The sequence below is a fragment of the Corylus avellana genome, chromosome 2 (assembly GCF_965113065.1).
Source record: "Corylus avellana chromosome 2, dhCorAvel1.hap1.2, whole genome shotgun sequence".
NCBI classification, from domain to species: domain Eukaryota; kingdom Viridiplantae; phylum Streptophyta; class Magnoliopsida; order Fagales; family Betulaceae; genus Corylus; species Corylus avellana.
The window spans coordinates 913,601-932,708 of record NC_142491.1 but is presented as its reverse complement, the minus strand read 5'-3'; the positions used below and the strand labels follow the sequence as shown (position 1 = coordinate 932,708).

The window sequence follows — 19,108 nt, the reverse complement described above, 5'->3', positions numbered from 1 at the left end:
TGAAATAGAAATGATCCTTGTCCAACAGGATCATGCCTTCTTTTAATATATTCCAAAAGCTTAATTTTTGTTCAACAAGATTTTTGTTAAATTTTCAATTATTTCAAAATTTTATGCTAATAAAAATAATTAAATTTAATCATTTAATTAATATTCGAACAGCTCGAAATGAAACTACAAATAAATAGGAGACATAATAGTACTTATATATTTAGAGGCTTGATCTCTTTTAAAATCAGGTTTAATCTCTCATTCATTAGTTAGTCTCGCTGAATGAGAAACTCTAATTTCGTCTTGGCTCATACTAATGCGCGTACCTTGTGGTTCAACCAACAAATGGTTTTTGATCAATATATTAATTTTCAAACTCAAACATTGAATTAAGCCTCTCAGATCCTTCAACACAAGGTGCTGAAGCATTATTGTTTTGAGAATCTGTGGCTTTTGGATATGATCTCTCCTTGGAAGTTGGAACATTTGTAGATATATTGCTTTTAGAATAAGTAGTGATTTAATATAATATTAGAGCAAAATTTATAGGTTCAAATCGTAATTCCACAATTCACCCAATTTCAGTTAATTAAGAGTGATGCTAGAAACTTATTATTATTATTATTATTATTATTATTATTTATCTCACAACTATAATGTTGACGTGATACTTCCAACCAAACTTGGATCAGTTCTTGTTAAAAAAATACTTTTCAATTAAATATTTCATATGTTGACCTCACTTGTTGAGAGAAAGTTTAAGCTTACACGAGAAAAATAGTTAGAATATTAATTAAATAACTAATTTTACTATTTGCTATCAATTTAAGCATTTGAGATACGCGGTTAGATACAATATAACAAAATCTTGATAAAATGGCTCATCTTCATTTCACTTGAAATGGAGAAGTTTGATTCTTGTTAAGATTAGTGCCTAGACTTCGTACATATTAAGATATAGGCATTAGTTTAGATAAGAACGTATAAAAGTGAGAAATCTCTAATAAATAAATAAATCATTCAGCTAGGCTGGAGAAGACGATTTTCTCTTATTGACTTCACTTTCTCATGCTTACACCTTATTTTAGGAGGAATACATATTTTCATAGTTTGAGATCTTCTGCAATTAGTTGTTTGAATTACACGTAATTCAGATAGCTCCTCATAGAAGAGGTGCGGGACTTATTGAATTATTCAAATTACATGCAAATTCAGGCAACTTAATTGCAAAGATCCTTGTCCCATTTTCACAGCTTAGTTTAGGAGAAACATCTTGAACCAATAGGCAGAGTACTTGAGGTATCTTCTCAAGTTGTCTTTAAAATCTATGAAAGTGAGGCCAAATCGGACAGTGTAGCCGGAATCCCATTCAAAGTCATCAAAAAATGACCACACATAGTATGCCTTCACATTTACGCCCTCCCTGCAAAAATTTCACCATTAATTATTTTTTCTTCTTTTAGTTTTTTTTTTTTATTATTAAAAATGGTATATCTTTTTAATTATTTTTCTTGGAAAAATTACAGTTTACCCCTCTAAAGTTGACAGGGTTTTTCAATTCGAACACCAAAGTTTCAATTTTTGCAATCCACCCTCACAAAGTTCCAATTTTTTTTTCAATTCGACCAATATTATCCCAAAATTCCCATATTACCCCTAATTTTTATTTTTTATTTTTTATTTTTTATGAAAAAATAAATAAATTTGGGTTTGCAAAAATGGCCAGATGGCCAAAGGGGTGGCTACGGCCACCCCGAATTTTTTTTAAATTTTTTTATAAAAAAAAAAAAAAAAAAAAAAAAAATTAGGGGCAATATGGGAAGTTTTGGATACAATTGGTCAAATTGCAAAAATTTGGAACTTTGGGGGGGTGGATTGCAAAAATTGAAACTTTGGTGTTCGAATTGAAAAACGTTGTCAACTTTAGGGAGGTAAACTATAATTTTCCCATTTTTCTTTAACTCGTTGGGAATTATAAATACTTGATGACAAACACTCACTTGATAGCTTTTGAAAGATATAATAAATGGCCGTGAAGGTATCTTATCCTCAAACCATCTTTGCGGGCATCTTTAATTGGTAAAGAGCTATTATTTGCATCAGGTACTCCTACAAAAAAGAGTACAATAATTAGTATTAGTAATACTTGTTAAGCCATGGCACATTAAATTAAAAAAATAAATAAAACAAATAACAAGAGGGAAATTGTCATACCGTTCTCCGTTATGTATATAACGGGATTGTTGTATTGTTCTTTTATATATACCATAAGCTTTTGGAGTCCCTTAGGATAAATGAAAAGCCAGCTCAAAGCAGTCTGCAAAACCATTTACACCATATTGTTTAACATGCCCATGGCGAGACAGTCGAGATTGAAATCCTTACAATTGGCTTTTAGAATTGCATGTAATTTAGACAATTCTTCAAAGGGTTGGATAACTTGCATGGGCTCCGTTTGGCATTGGACAGTTATTATTTAGTGGATAGAAATTATAGCAAAAATTAATTGATGTGAAAAATTTTTTTAAAAAAAATGTTTGGTATGGAAAAAAGTGAAAAAAAAAAAAAAAAAAAAAAAAAATTGTAGTGATTTTTTTATTTGAATAGTAGTAAAAAGTGATTGATGTGATTTAAAAAGTAAGAATGTTGAAAATTAAATTTTTTGGATAAATAGTAAGGAACTCTTGCCAAACGGTGCCACAATTTACTTGTCTTTGGCACGTGGGTCTCACATTCTAGGCTGCCTAAGACAAGCAGGCCTTACAGCCTCCTCTCTTTAAGAGTTGCTTGAATTAAAGCCGTTAATGAAAAGTGATGGTTTGTGTGTATTTACCGATGCACCAATAGGAGTCCCATTTTTTTCAGCTGTAGAAAGAAAGGACATGAATTTGATTAGATAATTCAGGATTTATGTAATCTTTGAATTGCAAAGAAAAGAAAAAAAGTTATAATTTTTTTAGCATACTAGAGAGAGTGACTTTTCTGTCTGTTTCATAGCTGATGTTGACACTATTGGATGAGGGATCACTTTCTGCATAATATGCAGTATAGTAGTTTATGCCAAGAAAATCCAGGGACCCTTTTAGGAACTTGGATTGAGCTGCAGTAAATTTTGGTAGTCGATTACCCACCAAAGATTTCATGCTCTGAGGATAGTCACCATATGTAATCGGATGAGCAAACCTGTGAATGATATTAAGAATTTTGGGCTTATAATAGCAGCAAATTATTGTTCTAGTGAAAGTTAATTTACATGCACGAAACAATATCTCATCATAGCCTTTCAAGTGAAGTTATGGATATTAAGATACTCATGACAAAGAATATTGACTAACACATAAGAGTTAGCCTTTTTTTTTTTTAAGAAAATTTGGGAAATGATTACAAGGAATAGGGTTAGCCTTTTTTCTTATAAAAAAACATAAATTTTCTCTAAATTGGGTTGGAGAAATTTCTCCCAACAAGTCTTTAAAATTGTCATATGTTCCTTGAGCATGTGAGAGAACCATATAAGTTTTTAGTTAATGTGAGTATATGCTAGTTAAATAATCATGTGCTTCTCACTTATGCTAATTAAAAAAGCATATGCTTCTCACATGCTAGAGGACATATGAAAGTTTTATAAAAAAATTTCAATTCAGTTTGAAGAAAATTTCTCCAACCAAATTTGAAGAAAATATTTGTCCCTTAAGAAAGCTTTATCAAAGAATGTATGTTACAACACTCACCATCCGAACAAAAAATCAAGAGATCTAGAGGCGGCCTTGCGGCTAGCAGATGTTTGGTATTTTGGCTCAAACCAGGGGGTAATCAATGTAATCCCAATCTTCCCCTTTTGATATGGCTGCACATATTCATATTAAGTTAATCACATGTCCTACATCTCATATTCACTTAGTTGAATAAATATAAAAGCTTTAACCCAATTTCGGAAAATGGTTTATGGTTTTAAAAAAAGAAAATTATTTTAAAAAAAATTAAAGAAGGTTTTCTGGTCAACCAAAAATGTTTTTTTGGTTTTTTTTTCGGTCGAATCAAACACCGAAAATAGGAAAAATGTTTTTTATGAAAATATTTTACGTCAAAACAAACAGAGCCTTAATGAGATTGGATTACTCATTAAAAAAAAATTTTAAAAAAAAAAAATCTATACAAACCTGGTACTTGTGCTTGTACAATTTCACAGCGGCTCCATGAGAAAGAAGTGAGTTGTGGGCAACAATATAAGGTTCAATGGCGGAGTTACCAGCCGTGCAATTTCCAACGTACTTAGAACATCTTCCGGGTGCAAAGCCACCACCATTGTATCCATTGATGCTTAATCCATTTGGTTCATTCATTGTAACCCAGAGCTTGACTCGATCACCAAAAGTTTTGAAGCAAAAATCTGCATATTCCAGGTAGTCCTTCCTATTCATAAACGAGACAGTTAACATTCATTTTTGGTGGTAACATTAATTTTTGAGTATGGGAAAGTATGTTTTTTATTGAATTGTTTGGACTTACACTATCTTTGGACTTAAGAATCCACCATATTCATCTACAAGTGCTTGAGGAATATCAAAATGGAGGAGAGTCACAAAGGGCTTGATGCCTGTATAGAACAATTCTAAACATTTAAATCTTTTATAAAACCCATTTTTAATAAGGGGCTTTGGTTTGTATTTTATACGTGTACGCACATGATACAAGTTGAGTGTGTCATGTGTTTTGCTACCCTCAACTTGCTTTCTGTGAGCACAAAAAATAGAACTCAAGCCATATTCCTTGAAAAGATCATATGAATAACGGATTTAGTTACCTTAATTATGATTAGTGAAAATTACATGTATAGAATTAGAAAATATATATTCCTGAAAGGAAAAAGAAAAATGTAATCTGACCATTGGACAGGAGCTCATTGATGAGATTGTTGTAGAATTTAACACCTTGTGAGTTCACTCCCCTGCTTAATTTGCCCTCTGTAAACATAATTGTAACATTAGCCGTGAATTTCATGGAATTATTATATATAATGATTTTAAAATCAAATGGGTCCCAAAAAAGAGATCTCTCATTGGAAAACATGATGTTAACCCTTTTGTCTCAATGATGATCCACAAAAATCAGATTCGGGATCATCTTAATGGGACCCATCTTACATGATTAAGTATTTAATCAATGGTAGAGATTGATCTCAAGGATGATCTTACTCGGTAATATTCTGGACCAAGAGATAGAAAACCTGAAGGAGTCTAATCCAATTCTTTTCATCAGTTTTATGTCCTCCTGTTAAATTTTTTGATTATAAAAAGAAATAAAATTTTAAAAATTAAAATAAATAAAAACCTGTCCACGGTGAAACCTTATGTATAAGAAGCATTCTATCTACCTTATAACGAGATAAAAGTCATCCGCAACGTCTCCATTGCTACCATCCGCAATTTTTTCTACCATTACACAAGTAAATTTTTCAAAATTAAAGGGGAAAGAAAAAAACACAAACAACAGAAATTAGAAATTATGCTATGGAATAGGAGCTGCTTTAAATAATAAATTAATAACAATAATAATATCCATATACGCTGACTTGTTTATTAAGGCCTGAAAACAGTGAGAATGGACGTGTAACATGTTCCATGCCATAATTAATAGATGTACTAAAATCATTGTACCATATAACTTACTTGATGACATAATAATTATAAAAATCGGTCAGTGGATGAACAATTGTAAATAAAAAAAAATTAAAAAAAAAAAAAATCAAAGACTGATTTTCATGGCCACTTCATCTTAGTTGCATAAAGTCTACTAAATAGATTAATACTTTTAATTAATCAAAAAAAATATTTTTAATTAAAAAATAAGATAGCAAAATAAAAATGAGTGTAATACTACATACTACACCCATCCTGCCCCTATTTCATTGGGCTGATGGGGCAGTGATCATCCATCCTAATTAAAATAAAATAAAAATTCAAGAACTAATGAACATTATCACATCAAGTGAGTAAAATAAAGGTGTAATATTTAGCATTACTCTTAAAATAATAACAAAAAATGTCAACTAATTAAAACCATTTTTTTCTTCTAATTAACTAGTTAAAACCTTGGTAACATATACATAATGCAACTTCACAAACTAGGAAGAGGGAGAGGGAAATCAGATGTAGAAATAAAGAGAGACCTGGATGTTCCCTGGGGAAAGAGTCCCATATACTAGGTCCCCTACCATTTGTCAAGGCTGCTCCTTCAGACTGAAAAGGCAGGCATCAAAGCAAACATATAATATCTCACATATAAATTACGGTTTATCCCAAAAATTTCAACTAATAAAAAAGATAAATCTAATTATTTAATTATATTTTAACACTATTATTTTCACGCGGTCTCAAACTCCCTGTTTATAAGGTTCAATTTTAGATTTAATTATATTATAACATGTGATAGCCCACGTGAGACATGAATGCAATGGGGTTGTCCTAATGTTTGGATAGTCCTATTACACGTTATCCTTGCGTATTTTACCTGATAAGCAGCGGAACCAGCTCCAAATATGAAACCAGCTGGAAAGCTACTCCGGTTGAACGGGATGGGATGGCGGGTAGGTTTTGAGCACTGGATCTTGCCGGCGGAAAAGGCAGCTAGGACTAGGAGACTGAGCATCCAAGGAGCTTTACTTGCCATGGCTAAACCTTGCAGCTAAAAGATTCCTCTGAACCCTTTATAAATAGAATTATTGGAGACTATTCATGATATTATCTACATAACCTTATCCTTTTGTAATCTAAAATCCAAAGTGTAAAAGCTTACTTTGTAATCTAAAGTGTAAAAGCTTAATTCCCAGAATGGGAGGTGGCCCTGCGGGAGATGTCCCAGAAAAATTACTTGAAAAGAAAAAAAATCACTATTTCTCCCAAAGGTCTTTTAAAAATAATAATAATAATTAAAAATCTCTTTATTCCCTCCATAAATTTGAAAATATCCCTTACATTTCCGTAACAACCTTTTTTTTTTTTTTTAAATAACTCTCTTAGTCTACAGAAATTTAAAAATGTCTCATAAAAAAAAAAAAAAAACATAAAAAGCATTAACAAATGGCAACATCTTTAAAGCAATTAAAGAGCTTTTAAAGCATATAATCATCTTAAGTTTTCAAATATCTTTGCAACAACAATGCCTTTCTCAAAATCTGGTTCTAAAATTGTTCAAGAGTGGGTTAGGAAGGATTATACCATTCACCTATTGAGGGGGAGTGATAGTGATCTCACCTTAATTTAGGTGAGTCAATAACATGCCTAGGATTGATTGATTTGCATATTTTTGAATATCCTAGAGCATGTTGGTTTTCTTTGCTTTGCATTTTTTTTTTTTTTTTTTTTTTTTGTGTTTTCTTTCTTGTTTTAGCATTGCATTGTTTTTGTTGTTACACTTTTTGTGTGAAGAGTGTATACATGGTTGTTTTGAGATTCTTGTTTTGAGACAAATTCCTAAAGGACTTTTCAAGAAATTCATATACCATGATCTTTGAAAGGCGTATAGATGAGATGTTGTGTACGGACCACCAAGATTTTTGTCTACTTGCTAATCAAACATTCATGAATGTGTAATGTCTTATGAAGACCTAAAAGTAGTTATTAAACCAAATCATTATTTTGTAGTGGGACCTATAAGATGTGATGAAAGTTTAATGCTAAAGGACATTCATATATTGCCTGTTATAATCTCAATTCAAACATGTTTTTCTTTACAGCCCTTCTTTGTGTTTTATTTGTGTTAATAAATTTTTGAGGAAAGTATTGTTCTTGCAAAGATGGTTTTATGATTTAAATGCTCTTTAATTGCTTAATTGGAAATCCTCTTAATTTATGTACCTATGGAATACACTTACCATGCTTGAGTTGATTATCTTTATAATGAATTGTCATTGATTCATTCAAGTATGTATTATTGTAGTACATTTCATTTATGCTATATCTATGCACTTAAGCTTCAAGAAGGAATGTCAATCCATGACAAATTTGTTGTGTTGGACAAACCATATGCATAGGATGGATTTTATTTGTGGGTTAAAATTGACCAAATGCTGGTTGAACCTAGAACCTATAAATTCCAGTTCAAACCCTTATGTCTTGTATTTAATATTATGAAAGACACGTTTTCAAAAAGAAAATCTAAAGTGAAATGTGCAAAATGCCAAAATATTTCAAAAATGAAATTTTCACTATGTCAATTTTTGTGCTTTGCTCATCCAAAATCAAAATTCCAGATGTAGCTTTGAGCCTTGTGATAAGACTAAGGGGGAGAGTATTGGATGAGGATGACTAGGTCCTAGTAAGGTTTGACTTCTAACCTAACAAGATATGAATTTATTTCATATGGTTTGAAAGTTTTAATGTGCCTTATTTGTCAATATATGTTTGTCCATTGCTTGACTCTTGACTGTGGCTTATAGCACACAACACATATAGCGTAAATAGTGATGGTACATAATGGCATGACATGAGTTGCAACAGTGATTTTGTTTATTCATCTTTTGATACTCTTGCATGCTTTGAGTTTTTTTTTTTTTTGTGGCACATTCAACAAGGATTTCTCCTAATCTTTTATCATTTATTGGATATACTCTTCTTATAAATACTTATGTTTGAAACATTTTTTTTTTCCATTGTTGATATTGAGTCACACATTGAGGTGGAGTTTTTACTGATGTTTCTTCATGATCTTGCATTACTTCATGCATGTTTTGTTATCTGTGATCATGAGTTTTATTTCTATATTCATGTTCCACATATGCCTTGATGTATTTTGTGAGTGTTTCATGAAATATGAAGACCTTTTGTCATTTTATAACAAAAAGAAGGAGTAAATATGGGGGGAGATGATGGGATGTCTCGACAAATTGGTTTTGTCACCGAATTGCCAAATGGGGAATTTGTTAGTATCTTGTTGGCTTAATTTGGTTCCAAAATACAGAGGCTACTGTCCACAGGCTCAAACACTGGTATAAAATACTTAGAATCCAATCTTCACCATTCACAATGAGGATTCACGTGTCATGAACATCCCTACAAAGTTTCCGCTCAATTAGACCACAAACGCCCATCAATCGGAGCTATTGATTAAGGCTAGACAACATTTCCAAAATGCAGGTTTCACCCACTGCATCCCCTGTCCGGACAGGCCTTCCCCATGTCCGGACAGTAGTTTCAGAAACTCAGTTTCTGCTCCGCAAGGCCCTGTTCGGACAGTCCATTAACCTGTCCGGACACCCCATAAGTTTTAAGCTCCAAAACGTGATTTTAAGTGTGTCAGGTCTAGGATTCTGTCAAGGGTATATATACATCTTTATAGAAAGAGAGATGTACAAAATTCTACCCCAGGTTTTGTGAGAGGCTGTGCTTAGAGAGAAAATATGTGTGAGCCTGATTATTCCTCTTAAAGAATTATTGTTAGTTTCATGGTGCTTAATTGATTGAGAAGTCTATCGGAAGAGTTCGATAAAAGAAAATCACGTTGAAGAAGATTATGAACAAGGAGACAAATTGTAGGCTTGTCGATCTTACAGGGACAAAGTCTTGCAAAGGGTTGTAAGTGTTCCTAGTGTTTGTAATCTCTAAATAATCTTTTGATAGTGATTTCCTAGATTTGACTGCCCGGAAGAGGTTTTACTTTTAGATCGTTTTCCAAAAAGTTTATTCTTCATCACCAAAATATTTGTGTCTGATTGCTTTATTACGTTACATATTTTTTGTGCTTGAATTGTTTGCATATTGATTAATATCTGTTAATTCCGCATAATTTAGGGTTTTGGTGTCGTTAAGCGTTTTTCACATATCATATCTACCAAAATCTGATAAAAGTTGTCATAACTAAATATATGTAAACTATAGACCATTTCACTTAAATAATCCAATCAAAATAATCATATAAATTCACTTAACAAAAATTAGGGTGGTTAATATATATTTGACTGCCCATAACAGAATAATACAACAAATATGTCACCTAGTTATTGAATAAAAATTAAATTTAAAAATAAAATAAAAAAACACTATTCACATAAGCAGCTGGTTTCTGCAAAATTTCTTTAAATCGTTCATACTTCTACACTGTCAAATCCTGATCTTTTCAATCAAAAGAGAAAAGAAAAGCGGGGGAGGGGGAGTTTTGAAGCAAAACTTCAGCCAAAAAATATATATATATCCAGTCATCAAATATTTACATATTCCCATTCTCCTCTATGGATGACTCAGAAGCAGAGTCATCTATTGTAGAATTTGAGATGGTCTCTGATTGGCTTCCACTTTCACTATCTGAAGTTCCAGATGGCCTATCTTCCACTGGGTGTTTCAAGAACCAATACATAATACTTGCCGTTAATGTAAGAATCATCTTTTGATTTACCTGATTAAACGAACCACGACGTCAAAGTTCAGTTCCATGAACGAGGCCAAAATGAAGAAAAAAAAAAAAAAAAAAAAAAAAAAGGACAGTTTTCCTCCAACCCAGTTTGGAAGAATTTTCGTCAACCTGGTATATAAAAATGACATTTGTCCTTTTAACATGTGAAAAGCACATACTTTTTTAATATCAGGGACAAAATTAAAATAAATTTTATTAAAAACTATGTGCATCTCACATGTTATTAAAAAAGGGACACATGTAATTTTCAATTCGATCCAGTTCGAAAGAAAACTCAATAAAAAAAACAAAAAAACACTAGTTCCACATTATATAATCGCTTGGTGTTTCAAGAAGTACATGAACAAAATAAACCAACGGTTCTGATTTCTAAAGTACCTCAGTTATGTCTTCAGGCAGCAAAAATATTGAACACCCCAACTTCCTTGCAATACTGATGATGTAGGTGGCATTCATCTTCTTCTCCTCATCTGCATTTAGTCCATGGTTTGGAAATAAATAATTAGTGAAAAATATCTAGAACATAATAATGGCTTGTCCAACTCAAACCTAAAAGTTTCACAATTTCCACAAATTCTGTCCATTCCATATTTATCCTCATTTTGAGTCAGGTACCTTGTCCAAACCCACATTCATCTTTAAGCAATTAATTTTTGTCTTAATACAGTGATAGGCATGTCATTTAAATGATCAATAGATTTTAATCCAAATTAGCCAACAACAATGATTTACTAAAACTTTTCATTGAATAAAGTCATGAAGTGGTTTCATTGAATGAAGTCATGAAGTGGTTGGACCCCCATTACAGAGTATGCACCATCCATCTACCAAAGGCACTTTATACCTGTGCTTTATAGATTTCATTAGGTTAACAAAATCTGAAGCAAATAAAAGATGTCCCTGGTTCTGAGAACAAAGTCCTTTACCCCAGAAACACAAACGCCAATACTTCAAAGGAAGACATCAATTTTGCATGTATACAATAAAAAAAAATTTATACATTTCCCATACAGTGCAAGCAAATGACTACTTGAAGAAGCTTCAATCAAGTAAATTAAAAGCAAACATACCTGTTCTCCCTTTGGTAACAAGACTCCAATTTACAGCTCTAGGCTGCACAGAGCTGAGCAGCTCAAGGAAGAAAATGCCATCTGACAAGCGTTTATCCTAAAAAGTTGAAATAGTTATAATCAACCAATCAAATTTCTGCCACTCACAAAATTAAAATGCACGTATTACCAAAATACTATGTTAAAAGAAAGCATATAGTAGTCTCGATCATAAAATATAAAGTTCTTATGAATGCCATTTTCTGGATAATAATAACAAACGGTATCATACATCATAAGATAGTCTAGCGATTCTACTCATGTCAAAATCAACCAATTAGATTTATTGAGTATCTTTATGGAGATGGTTTTTGAATCTGTGGGTGCTAGAATTCCATTTGAACATTTGAGAGAACTGTTTTTTAACCTCAATCATGACTACACTATCTTACAAAATAAACAATAAAAGAAAAAGGGAAGTTCTATATATCCTCCCGAGTGGTTAATACAGTATGCATCCATTGTAGAAGCTTGTACTTTCATTCGTGTCTAATCATATAGCCAGGATGACCCTCCACACATGGGTTCCACAACAAAAATTTAAGGCAAAATGTTTGTGTTTTTAATTTTACTTCACTCACTACATTCCAAGTAATCCACAGGAAGTTAGAGGTACTGGATTGTTGTGTTATCTGATCATATAACCAGGAAATACTTAAAGAAAACAGTGTACCAATTTTTAGCGTTTAACTTATCAATAATCAAACAGCAAAAGCTAGCACTTGTAGCAAACGCTTACATGAGAGGAAAAGAGCTATAAAAATGGTTACCTTAAAACTATCCATGCGACTCTGGCTTCCTGAGCTACTCACTTTGGTGTTAGCCCATTCTAGAATATCAGCATCTGTGATTTCCTTCCCGTGAGAGTGAAATCTCAAGTTTTTTAAGAGTTGGAGGATGGTGCATCGCATCAATTGCCACAAATAAGCTGAAGAGCAATCAATATTCACAGATTCAGGCAATAATGTAACCTCACCAGACATCTGATAAAAAAAATACTCCAAAAACTTTGATGCAAGCACATATGGTCTAAAGATCACACAGTAAACTCATTACAGTATGTTGAAAAGTTTTCACAATAACATCTAGTCTACGGTAGCAGATGTGGTTGAGAGCATACCTAATATCAACTTTTTATTTCCCTGCACGATATCATTTCCAGCAATATTAACCAAAGAAAACTTCAATTGTTTCCCAATTTTCACCACTTGGTTACAGTTTTCTACTTTCTTAAACGGCATCTTAATTGGAGGCTTATTTGCAATCTTCCAATTGACAATCCCTGGTGACACCTTGTCTAGGGTCTCCAGAAGTACCCACCTGCAAGGAGCAGTTAACTTCAACCGAGGACGAAAAACAAAAAGGAAGAGAGAATTTGCAAGAAGTTCAATTTGATTTCCATCCATTACAAAGTCTTGTATATATCAAAACTCTGTCAACCTTTTCAATGCAAATTCAATATTTTGACATCACGTTGAACTTTCGAAGTGTCATAATATTTGACTGGGAAAACTGACATTAAAACACCAGGATTCAAGGTGTGAACATGAATGTGTTGAGCATAATATAGCTTATTTACACTCGAAAGGCCAATATAAAGAGCAATGGTAAGAATTTATGATCACGTAGAGATTGCAAAATATACTCTACCCATTTCTAAGATCTTCAAAAACATTGTTGATATATGTTGAATTTCCAAGACTATTCATCCAAAGGCGAAATGCTCTCTCTTCTCTGGATACTTGGGCGTCATCTGGCAATGTTTCAAGGAAAGATATCTGTTTTGTTTGGGTTGAGAGCCCATTCCTACAAGGAAGAATTAAATATTAGTTTCACCTCTCTTAATTTTTTACAGACAAGGTAAAAAACGAAAGGAACAATAAATCATCAATTCATCTGGACAAACATGATTGTAAAAAACAAGAAGAATAACTGCTCATTAAGAAAATTTATAATAACTAAATGATATAATGTCTGATATTCATTAAGGAAAATGAGAGAGTAATTTGAATTCTGCATAAGATTACTTTATATATATATACTCATCATCATCCCACTGAATCATTTATTTTTTATCAAAGGGACGCAAACATTTACAGAAAGATTTCTAGCTTCTTCAAGCAAAGCTTGTTGCTTTTCATTTTGATAGGAGTGGATAAGTTTACTTTAAGGAATATAACTATAGCATGTATGACACGTATTTCTGGAAGCAGCCATTTGTTCTCTCTATCACCCAAGAGGTTCAGAATGTGCTCAAGTTGCCAGAACATCCAAAGCAACCATTTAAAATGGAAATTTTTTTTCTCAAGAAGGATCCATTCTCACCTATGCTGGAAAATATGTGCAACAAAAGCAAGGTTCAGATTGAGGGAACCTTCCACAATATCTTTTGCAGTTAAGTATCTCTTGCAACCCATCCTGTCTGCATGTTCCAGAACTAACTTTGCTCTTGCCAAAGGATCTTTTGCAGCCAAAGTAGATGGATTACTGTGCTCTGGCGCAAGAACATTTAGGAGGTGAGCATAAGCTTCTCCATCCTGCAGGTCAAGCATCTTACACACTCAAAGACCAGCCAAATACCAACTACAAATACTAAAACCTGTAGCTGTATATTTAGTTTTAGCACTACAGTGTCAAATAATCGGTTTTCTGGTTTCTGGCTTCTGTAAAAGAAAATATCAACCGATTCAAGGTCAACGAAAAATATGAATGGAATTTGCAACCTCAGGTGGCAATCAAGGTGGCTCAACCAAACCAGCAGCAACTAACTAGCATGAGGAAACCAAAAAAGGGAAGATAATATGAGGAGCTGCAGATGGGATGCAAATTCAAAGATTCACTACTCTATTTGTTTTAAAATTAGAATCATGATGCTCTATATGACTTGTCTAGTTTGGGATCTATCACATGAGACTGCAACTGTTAACCAATTCTTCAGCATAAAGTATAAACCTGTCAATGAATGGTCTCAAAGTTTACAGAACAATTCCTTTCTCACTCATAGAAATTCAGAATATCTTCAAACACAGTTCAAATAACAAGATATCATTAATATTATTGATAGATGATCATCTAGAAATGCTTAAAAGAGTTCAAGTCACAATTTGAGCTACGTATGTGCTATTCACGAGAAATGCTATTCAAAGTTTAGCAAAAGCCAATACTTGACATGCATTCACTATTGGAAAGATAAATAGTTCGGGAGTTTGTTACCTTGAGTATATTAATATACATATTTGAACACCACTCTAGCCCAAAAGCCTCAGCTAATGGGCTTGGGTCCATTTAGGTATACTAACTACGATTTTTCTTTATATTTTCTCAATATGGGACTCAACACTAACAAGTACAATCACAACAGTCTCCCCCTCACTCCACATTAACCAAACTCCCCCCGTTTGAGTCTTTTTAGATTTCAAAGAGTATCTCGTGTCAAAAGTTGCCCCAAGGTCCACAAAGCGCAACTCTTAAAACCAGACGCATCTAGACACTTGTCCCAAGAAGCTAACCATAGCTCTAATACCACTTATAGGGGAGATAAATGGTTCGGGAGTTTTTTACCTTGAGTACATTCTATCACAAAAGCCTAACCTAATGGACTTGGGTCTACTTAGATATATTAATTACTCTTTTTCTTTATTCTTTCTCAATGTGGGACTCAATACTCACAAGTACACTCACAACATTCACGACACGAAAATAACTAGTTAGCCATTAAAGTTACAAAAAGTGATTTCTTTTTTACACTAAATTTTTCTCATCTACCTTTACATCAGAGGAGAAGTTTGTGACTATCTTTCTGTATCCAGCTTTCTTCAATTGAAAATTCATCCACCTCAGTAAGATCTTCTCTGGTGGTAGACTCATCAACTCTTCCACATCCTGTTGGTTTTAAATATCAGAAGATAATCTATCAGAGAATTTATAGTGGTAAATCCCTGTTAAGTAATTTTTCTACAAACCAGAACTTCTGATGCAAGACCACATTTACCTTACTATCATCTACCAACTCCACCAACTGAGGTGTATTCTTCAAGTTGAGATCTGCTAATAATTGTATCTACCATAGCATAGCCATTGGAAAAGTCAAAATTTAATTTCAAACACACAGTATGAATGCTAATGACTATGCATTCTCTATAAACTCAATGGATCCAAAACCTCAAAGCTTTCATTAGATAACCATAGTTCAGGTTGTATCTGTAAAATAATATAAATTTAAACTTCATGATCATGAATCTTATATTTCCATAAAATTAACTTAAGTAGATAACCATAGTTCAGGTTGTGTCTGTAAAATAATTTAAATTTAAACTTCATGATCATGAATCTTATATTTCCAAAAAATTAACTTAAGTAGATAACCATGAGACTCTTACCTTAATGATCTGAGAAATCACTCCAAGCACAAGATGACGCTGGAAACATAACACACAGAACATTAATCACATTGACAATTAGAGTTGTTAAAATTACTGAGACTTATTTATTAAAAAAGAATCAGGTTATGTTCCTGGTCCTACTCCAAATATAACCTTGTTCTGTCCAATAATTTTAAAAAGAATCAGATTAGAAGGTATGGTTCTTATTAACAATTCATAACTGGGCAGATTTTTCACAAAGTCTTCAGCGTACTTCAGTTAGGATAGTTTGAAAGTAGCACCCAAACAAACTTAGATAACTATAAAGCATACATTAACCAGTCAAAAAAAAGACTCACTAAACCAGAAAACTCAAATGTAACATAATCTTTTAAGGCAGGCACCATATCACAAGTCACTTGGTTAGCAGGAAGCTTTTAAGCACTAGGACAGACTCATAATTTGGTAAGATACTAAAACCTGTCTAGATTTAACCACTGTAGCATGGAAACTAAGAATGACCCATTAATATAATGAAAAACATTGCATGTATTAAATTGATGTATACACACCCTTCCTTCAATAAAGTCCTGAGTCCCTATATTGACTACGGTACATCCAATAGCCTTGGCAGAGTTGAGGCAGAGTGTATGATTCTCATTCCTTTCCCATGGATTGAGCACTCTCTTAGTGTTAATAGCACGTTCATCAATGGTTCCTGGGACTGCGACATTAATTAGCTTACTGCACCCAAAAAAAAAATCCTTTCTAAATAAGAAATTGAAGAAGACTAATCATAAACTCAATGAAACAACAAAAAACGATTAAGTAATCACCAGAGAAGAACTCCATCTTTTGCAATCTCAAAGAGATCGTTAGTTGAAGGATCGATAGGAAGGTATCGGTTCAGAAAGTCATCTTGTGCAAGGTAATTATTGATGTGCGCAACATAAGAGGCCTTCTCAGATTCGCTAATGGTGTGAAGCAATGTGGTAGTGGCAGCCTTGAGGAAAGCGGATGAATTCTTGGCATTACTTCCGGTTCTAGCACTTGCATGGCCTTGAAGTGTCAAATACACCTGCCATGATTTTAAATTACACAATTATGGTTCACCTTCTGACAATTTCTTCCTACATTCTTTTGTAGGCCAAATCATTTTCAAATTTATAAGTGAAAAACTGAGGAAAAGTTACAAAGCAAAACCGAATAGCTGTGCCAATCTATGGGGAAAGTAAGTACAACATTTAATTTATTTTCTGTCTTACATTTTCTTGGTAACCAAATAGAGCATTAATCAATTCACACTCCTCCACAACTAATCAGAAGAATTAAAAACTCAGGTCTAAAATACGGTTATAAACAAATAAAAGAAAAGGCCAACGGGGTTCATATTTCTTTCTTGCTTACGTTTTCTTCAACAACCAAACAGAGAATATAAGATCTTTCCTGGCATAAGTACAAAAATTAGAACTTCAAACATCAACAAATGTTTGACAATGCCAAAGGTGGAGCTAAATTTTTAATTTATATTCTTTCTTACATTTTCTTGGAAACAAAACGGAGCACTATCCAATTCGCATTTCTCAACCAGAAATCAGAGGAATCGAGAACTCAGATTTCAAATTCAAACTTTAACCCCAAAAAAAAAAAAAAAAAAAAAAAAAAAGCTGACAAGATTCACATTTCTTTTTTTGCTGACTGTCTTCTTAACAACCAAACAGAGAACTCATCAACTTTTATAAGATCTTTCCAGACAAAACTAGAAGAAAGAAATTCAAATAGCAATAAGAGTTACCAAGTGAAACCGAATAGCTGAGCCACAAAGTGGAAGTAAAGTTTTAATTTTCTCTTACATTTGGAAACCAAACAGAGCACCAATCAATTCACATTCCTCAACTAGAAATCTGAAGAATCGAGAACTCAGATTTAAAATTCAAACGTGAACAAAAAAAAAAAAAAAAAAAAAGCTGACGAGATTTTCTTTTCTTCTCAGTTCTTTGCTTACCTTTTCTCAACAGCCAAACAGAGAATTCGTCAACTTTATAAGATCTTCCAGCACAAGTGGCAGAATTAGAAATTCAAAAAAAAAAAAAAAAGCCAGTGACTGAAACCGAACAGCTATGTCAAACATTTCAAAAAGTGGAACTAAAGTTTTAATTTCCTTTCGTTTTCAAATTTTCTTGGATATCAAACGGAGCACTAACCAATTCACATTTCTCAACTAGAAGAATCGCGAACTCAGATTCCAAATACAACCATTAACAAACAAAAGCAAAAGATAAAGAAAATTTAAAAATAAAAGGCTGAGATCAAAAAACAAAATCAACAGCGCCGTTTTAATGAAGCAGTAGTGACTGACTCTGAGAAAGGACTCGAAATCGACGTCGTCGTCCAAGTTACGATTCAAATCGTGGATAAACGAAGCTCTCTCCTCCTCCGTCAGATTCTCTCCCACCACCTTCAAACGCGACATCTTGGCCGCCAGCTCCCCCACCGTCAGCTTCCCGCTCTCCCTCCTCATGCTCATGAACTGCACATCACTCATAACCACCAAAACCACACATCATATCCAAATTCAACAAAAAAAAAAAAAAAAAAGAAAAGACAGAGAGCTCGATTTCGATTAGAATTACGTGAGATTTCAAGCTCCGGAGCTCCACTTGCGTGAACTGGTTCTGCAGCCATGGATCGGAGACGAGAATGCCTACGAAGCCGGACATTTCTTTCTGTATATTGTTTCGGCGAAGAAATGGATGAGAAAAATGGAGTAGAAAATAGCGATTGATTGATTGATTTTGAAACTTTATTTCTCTTTTCTTTTTTCTTTTTTATGCGGTTGGGGGAGTACGGAGAGGAGAGACAGAGTTGGGACGGGGTAGAGCTGTCAGAGTTCAAAGTTTGGTTTGTTAAGAGGGAGAGAGTGTGTGTGGGAGAGAATTCAAATTATGGCAATGGCTTTCTCTCTCTTCCCAAATCTCTCACTATTGTTGGCTAACACTTGGGATGGGGCCACGCTGTCGTTTTAAGATTCTTTGAATTATGACTAATTTGTCCCTGACCCTCTTATTATGTCAATCTAATTATGATCTCTTGGACTTTAATCATTTTTTAGTTTCATTAACGGTCGGGTAATAAATGAATCATGAGCTCTTTAACTCCTAGCCAGATAAGACTCATTTCATCTTACCATTTAAATTATGTTCTGTATGTATATATATATATATATTTTTTGAATGGTGATAT

The 19,108-nt window shown here is 33.2% G+C and overlaps 2 protein-coding genes across 3 annotated transcripts; both read right to left on the bottom strand.

Annotated features, from left to right (window-relative positions):
• Positions 1 to 1,028: 1,028 nt before the first annotated feature.
• Positions 1,029 to 6,657, bottom strand: LOC132179856 (vicianin hydrolase). Its single transcript, XM_088513654.1, has 13 exons — positions 6,499 to 6,657; positions 6,158 to 6,227; positions 5,371 to 5,420; positions 5,184 to 5,259; positions 4,875 to 4,952; positions 4,498 to 4,585; positions 4,149 to 4,401; positions 3,720 to 3,835; positions 2,957 to 3,174; positions 2,825 to 2,856; positions 2,206 to 2,308; positions 1,992 to 2,100; positions 1,029 to 1,414 (listed from the first exon to the last, which is right to left on the bottom strand). The coding sequence occupies exons 1-13, from the start codon at positions 6,655 to 6,657 to the stop codon at positions 1,246 to 1,248; spliced, it is 1,521 nt and encodes a 506-aa protein (XP_088369780.1). The 3' UTR covers positions 1,029 to 1,245.
• A 3,357-nt stretch (positions 6,658 to 10,014) lies between these two features.
• LOC132167606 (Actin binding Calponin homology (CH) domain-containing protein) lies at positions 10,015 to 18,797 on the bottom strand. Of its 2 annotated transcripts, none has more exons than XM_088513155.1 (14): positions 18,497 to 18,797; positions 17,719 to 17,749; positions 16,702 to 16,943; positions 16,438 to 16,609; positions 15,884 to 15,922; positions 15,496 to 15,564; positions 15,270 to 15,386; positions 13,830 to 14,041; positions 13,155 to 13,310; positions 12,625 to 12,824; positions 12,275 to 12,432; positions 11,466 to 11,562; positions 10,774 to 10,865; positions 10,015 to 10,377 (listed from the first exon to the last, which is right to left on the bottom strand). In XM_088513155.1, exons 1-14 carry the CDS (start codon positions 18,583 to 18,585, stop codon positions 10,192 to 10,194), a joined length of 1,860 nt encoding a protein of 619 aa, XP_088369281.1. In that variant the 5' UTR covers positions 18,586 to 18,797; the 3' UTR covers positions 10,015 to 10,191. The 2 variants fall into 2 exon arrangements, with proteins under 2 accessions (XP_088369281.1, XP_059434598.2); XM_059578615.2 differs by lacking the exon at positions 17,719 to 17,749 and adding an exon at positions 18,225 to 18,395 and having other exon boundaries at positions 18,499 to 18,797.
• Positions 18,798 to 19,108: the final 311 nt, after the last annotated feature.